Genomic DNA, 5,913 nt, shown 5'->3' with positions numbered 1-5,913 from the left:
TGTAGTCTCATTCACAGAGGGCTGCTGCCCTCTGCTGGAGGGTTAGAGGAAACCAGCCTACTCTTTCTAGGTTCCCAAGCATATATTAGGAATCATGGCAGGTAGAGGGGGGCTTCGCAGTTCATTCCCTTCACCATCTGCCTTCACGAACAAAGACTGAGAGGCGAAGGGACCACAGAAGCACCCTCAGTGGGAAACAGGGCTTCTCAGTTCTCTTGAAAGGATGGAGAGCAGGCCATGACCATCAGTAGGACTGGGAGCTGTAGGGTTGGGACATGCAAGAACAGCATCTATGGTTACATGGCGTCATGGAGGAAGAACCAATGAGAAGACACTTTGTAAACTATGAAAATACAAGTATAATGTAGTCAAGTAAAGGTGTTATTCCAAAGACTTGGGTCACTGATGGGGCATAACCATGATCAGAAAAAGGAAAGAGACAGCAGCACCAGCCCACATCAAGAGCATTTCTACCATATGGTCAAGGGTTTGGCCTTTATATTTTATATAGTGGGGGTTGCTGCTTAAAAATGTTTGAAAAACCACTGCACTGAAAATCAATGAACTAATTTGTCCTACAGACACCCATCATAAGCTTACCCTCTGTTCTACGCTACATGTGTTAAGGGTGGGATAAAGCAGTTTCAGGATGGGGGAGGGGTACAGGGAAATGAAGATGTGGCCACCAAAGCCCCCAAGGCTAGACTGAAGCAGGAGTTACCTGCTATGCGGCTCCCATATGCCACTCCCACTGCACAGAAGCTGTTGTTGGGCACAGCTGCAATCTCTCCTGCACATCTTGTGCCGTGGTGGTTGCCATTCTCCACATCCGGGTGGGGCATGGGGTCAGGGTCATTAGAGTTGAGGTCATAGCTACCCTCAGGGCTCTGAAATATCAGGGGTAATGGGCAACATGTAGTCACACTGGTTAGAAAGGGTGAGGTCCTGGAGCTCAGGGAGAGAGAGGAACTAGGAATTTAGGACTCCAGGCCAAGGTAGCAAGCCCATCTCTCTCTGCAAATGACACAGCTACAAGATATGAGCAAAGGACACTGGGGCAAAACTGAGAAGTACCATAGCTCTCAGCAAACTTCTCTTGCCTGTTATAGGAATGTGGCCACTACTCCATGGCTCAGGAAACCTGGGATAAAAGAGATTTAGGGCAACCTAAAGGCCCACTTCAGAGAGAGGAAGGTACTCAGGACTTCAGTAGAGAAGGAAGTTGCCTCCAGGGGCCACTCCTTACTCTCCATGGAGGGGTAGCAACAGGAAGCAGGAAGTACCCCCAGGATGGTCTCTCTTGGGGACAGAGTCACCTGCTGTGCCTCAACTGTCAGTCTGGAATGCTGGCTGGGAAAGGAGAGAAGGAAAAACATCATCCCCTACCCCAGGCCTTTTTGTTTGGCCCACTGACCTCTAGCAAAGGGGACAAGACTGAGGCAACATCAAGAAGGAGGTCCAAGGCCACTCACATAGTTGGGTGCAATGTCCTGGATGGTGTGTTCCACTCCGTCATCCACAACCACCACTGTCACTCCTTGTCCAGTTACATTGCGCTCCCACACACCTGTCACATTGATGTCCCTGCCGGGGCTCCGCTGGTTATTCTGTAGGGGACACAGGGTGGAAATCCAGTGACACAACGGACAGCCCAGAGAGAGATAGAGCTATAGCCAGCAGCTCCTTTTCACCCTTGGCCTCCACCAAAGAGCCAGACAGAGGTTGCAGATCAATAGGTCTAGGTGGGAAGAGAGCCAAGGGGGCACGGGGCAAGTGTGAGCTCTGCCACAACCTTGGTGCTGCGGATTGACAGAAGTCAATCCTAAAATTCATATATTAGATGCTTAGTCCCCACTGTAACTGTGGAGGGTGGGAAATCCTATTATGGTAATTGAAAGGTGGGGCCTTGAAGACGTGATGAGATCGTATGACCATGCCATAGTGAATCGATTATGGTGGTCAGAGGTGTGGTTCCGAGAGCTTTAAAAGGAAAGCACGTGAGAGTCTCTCTCTCTCTCTGCTCTGCCATTTTCTGCCATGTGAGACCCCTGCATTGCTGTAAAGCCACCACCAAAGAAGACCCTCACCAGATGTGTTCCCTGGACTCTGACTTCCCAGCCTCTGAAACTGTAAGAAATAAATTTCGTTTTCTTGCAAATCACCCAGTTCCAAGTATTTTGTTATAAGCAATAGAAACGGACTAATACACTTGGTCTCTAGGAAAGTCTGGCATCACTTATGGGCAATTATGGTGAAATGATGGCTAGGGTTAAGGGTTAAATAATATCATTATGCCAATAATGTTAGTACCTATCACTTCTGTAATAGTGTTTACCATGTGTCAGGCACTGTTCTAAGTGCTTCACATATATTAATTCACTTACTCTAACCATAACTCTATGAGGTAGGTACTATTACAATCTCCATTTTACAGGTGGGGGAACTGAGGCACAGCAAGGTTAAGCAGCTTGTCCAAAGGCGCATGCTGGAGTGTGAGCATTCATGTCCCAAGCACTGCAGTACCCAGATCTAGAAAGCAGTACAGGGAAGGGAGAGCATGGGGGCAAAATCCACCCCCAAAGCCCAGAGAAATGCTCCCTCAGACAAACAATGGGGCCACCTGAAGAGTGACACAGTCAAAAGCCCGCTAAAGAACTGGACGAAGACCTATCCATCTGACATCAAAAACTGTAGGGCCAGACTCACCAGGTGCCACTGCTGAGGGTACTTGGGATCATTGAAGTGGACGCTGCGCTTGGCCCGCTTTAGCAGCCTCTGCTCTGAGTGCCAGCGCACAGCTTCATGCCTGGCCAACACAGCCTCTGCCTGCTGCCGGATGGCCTCCACTTCCAGGGCCTGCCTGTGCCCAGCTGGCTGAACAAAGAGGTAGTGCCCCTGGAGCTCTCCAATGCGTCCAGCATTCACCAGTCCTGCTGCCTGGGCCAAGACATCTGCCTGTTGCTTTAGAGTCTCTTCCTCCCCATGACCTTCCAGGCTGTCTAGATGCACAGCCCAGCTTAGTCCCCCTGGACCCTGGGCATCAGGCCCACCTGTTCCTGCCAGGCCCATGACCCAGGGAACCAGAAAGAAGAGCCCAGCTAATTCCAGCCAGACGCAGGTGGGCGGGCCCAGGGGGGCATCCAAGTGTGGCAATTTCTGCCTCCCCTTCGGCATCAGAGCAGTAGGCTGCAGACAAAGAGAAAGGACATAGAGTTAAAAGAGCCAATAACTGCAGGTATCTGAGAGAGAGACTGTGAGCCATCAGTGCATTCCCCCTGGAAACTCCAATTCACTCTTCAAAAATTATTCGATCCTCTCTTTTTGTTCACACTTATCCCTTACCAACAGCAATAAGCCCCCAGGAGTAGTGTAGGCCAGTATTAACCCCAGTGGGTGACCTCCCACAGCTTGATGGGCCAATTACCACTAGACCAGATAATGAAGCAGAGTGTCCTGGTGGCTCACAGGCACCATGCTGCTATTCCCACTGTTGCCACTCACAGGGCTCAAAGTACATATCACTCCAACAAACTGCTGGCAGCATTATGACTGTTGTTTAGGAGAGGAGCCCTCTACCCCTTATTTAGTTAGTTAGTTAGTTTTTGGCTGCTGGCCAGAAATCTGACCCTTTGACCTCCCCCACCACTCCGATTTAGAGGAGAGACATCAATCTTTCCCCAGTGGACTTCTCAGTCCAGTTGTTCTCAGGGCTAACCCCCACAATGGGGCCCCATTCCCACCTGGACTCTACATGAGGTTGAGCTCCTGGTCTGGCTAACCACGTCACACTCATTTTGGGCAAATAGAGAAAAGGCTTCACTTTTACTGTGAGTAGTGTTGACTCTGCACACAGACTGCAGACCTGTGGGTCCCAAGAACAGAACAAAAGAAATAGTGTCACACCAAACCCAGTGGAACAAGCAGAAGCAAGACATGAACTCCAGGACCACTGACCAAAGAAACTGGTCAAGATCAAGTATCATTTCCAGGGATCTAAAATAAGTCATAGACTGGAACAGAAGGCCAAAATCAATACAAAGCCCAGAAACCCTACTTCCTGTCCTAACTATCATGCCACGCTCTTTTCATTTTTCCCCCTTGAGGCCTAGCAGAGGAGTTAACTGTTACCAAAACCCCTCCTGAGAAAGTAGGTAATACACTGCCTAGAAGTCCAGGTGGTAGCTAACTTCCTGATCTGTGAATCTCCAAAGGATGCCAGGGGAAGTGAGAGCAGGCAGGAGGCAGGATGAAACCACGGGAAAGCCAGAGTGCAAACTAAACGGAACAGGCTTAAAGGGCAAGTGGGCAACTGGGAGAGAAGATATGATTGGAAAGCAGCTCTAAAGAGCAGCCCTTGCAACTAACTCAGTGGGTTGGCTTGGAAGTGGAGACTCAGGCTCCAATTGCCTGGTTTGATAGAACCAGGGAATTGGTCTTAGGATCCCTCAAAGGAAAATAGGGCCAAATTACATCTGGTGGGCAACCATGACGAATGAATGGGGTGGCAGAACACATGTGTACCTGTGTGTGGCTGGGCTCCTTTAAAAGCCTCTGCTCTCTACTGAGTCCACCCTGAGGCAGGGCTTGGTACTGAGACACACACCCAAATGCATCCAGCTCAAAGCATTCCAGAAAAATGAGTATTTTACTGAAGACTCCCTGGAAAGGGAGAGGAGAACTCCCACCACCTAACATTTCCCTCCAAAAATCCCCATTCCACATCTTTCTTTTCCTCTTAGGTTCTGAGGCATATTCCCTCAAATTCCTGCCTGCCCCCCAGTAGCAACGACTGTCCCAATACATTCAGGTGTCTTCCCTAGTTTGCATACGATACTAAATAAAAACAAAATCTCGTTAGATAGCTAGATAGTGACCTATCTGGGCAGCGTCCCTTAGTCTCAGTAGATCCCACCACAAATTTCCGGAAGAAAGAGAAACCTGAGCTCTTCCTGTCTCCCAGTGGCAGAGCAGCACTTTTACCTCCCATCTAGGAAAGGAACCTAAATACTTTCGGAAAACAGATCTCAACCTTCCCCAATTGCTAGGCCTGTCTTTACAGCTCTTAGTTGCCAAGGAAGAAGATGGACAGCCCGGAGTCCGAGATTCTGCTCCCATGCGACTGTCCTCCTCGCAGCCTCTACACCCTATTTCTAGAAACCAGTTTCATTGATTTCCCCTCTCCGGCCTCGATTGCTCGGTGCAATGTACTCCTCACCTCACCAGCATCGTAGACACTTGTCCTGGAACCCAATACCTAGGGGCCCCGTGCCGCTGGCTTCCTCCACGCCAGGACCGAAGGCGCCCTCCGTGCAGTTCCCTCGTCCTCGGACGCCGGCTCCCCCCAGTTCTGGACCACCCGGACTTCCAATGTCCAGTCCCCACCTAGTTCCCAACTCACCGGCCCGGTCGCAGCTGCCGCCGCCGCCTCCCTGCGGAAACTCGCGGCTTCGCGGGAGCCGGGGGAGCCGGTGCCAGCCGCATCACTTCCGCCCGGGCGCCGCAGCCAATCAGCGGCGGGTGCCGCCGGCCCGGCACGAGTAACCCGCGCTCGGGGCCGGCTCCCTCACGGAAGGCGAGTGGCTCCGGGGGGCTTAACTCGCCGGACTCCGCCGCCCCGAGTCCTCGGGGCACGTTCAACAGGGTCCCTCCCGGAGGTTTCCTCTTCATGGCGTCCTCTGAAAAGGGCATCTCGGTTCCGACCTTTAAAAACACCTCCTTGCTCTTCTTCCTCTGACTGCCATGGCCCCAGTTCTCCCTGTAACCTTCCCAGAGGGGCTCCTGCCTCCACTAGGCCGCCTTCCTTCTCGCGGTCGGATCGCCCCTTTTCCCTGCGACCCCCGAGAGTCGACCTGGGGTCTCCGGCAGCACCCCCGTGCCGCGGGCAGCGCCAGCTGTCGCCGCCAGACGGCGCCG

General features: G+C 51.8%; 1 protein-coding gene across 1 annotated transcript in view; it reads right to left on the bottom strand.

The window, feature by feature from the left end:
* Positions 1 to 5,279, bottom strand: part of LOC103609744 (proprotein convertase subtilisin/kexin type 7-like) — a 25,630-nt gene extending 20,351 nt beyond the window's left edge. The window contains exons 1-5 of the mRNA XM_008594030.1: positions 5,216 to 5,279; positions 3,741 to 3,862; positions 2,707 to 3,186; positions 1,473 to 1,607; positions 722 to 887 (exon numbers count right to left, since the gene is read on the bottom strand). Of these exons, the coding sequence (XP_008592252.1) occupies positions 722 to 887; positions 1,473 to 1,607; positions 2,707 to 3,174 (769 nt within the window). The 5' untranslated portion in view covers positions 3,175 to 3,186; positions 3,741 to 3,862; positions 5,216 to 5,279. The remainder of the gene's footprint in view (positions 1 to 721; positions 888 to 1,472; positions 1,608 to 2,706; positions 3,187 to 3,740; positions 3,863 to 5,215) is intronic.
* Positions 5,280 to 5,913: the final 634 nt, after the last annotated feature.

This window comes from Galeopterus variegatus, unplaced genomic scaffold, assembly GCF_000696425.1.
Source record: "Galeopterus variegatus unplaced genomic scaffold, G_variegatus-3.0.2 Scaffold10036, whole genome shotgun sequence".
Lineage (NCBI taxonomy): Eukaryota > Metazoa > Chordata > Mammalia > Dermoptera > Cynocephalidae > Galeopterus > Galeopterus variegatus.
Note: the sequence above shows the minus strand (reverse complement) of the source record. Positions and strands in the feature narration are given on the sequence as shown.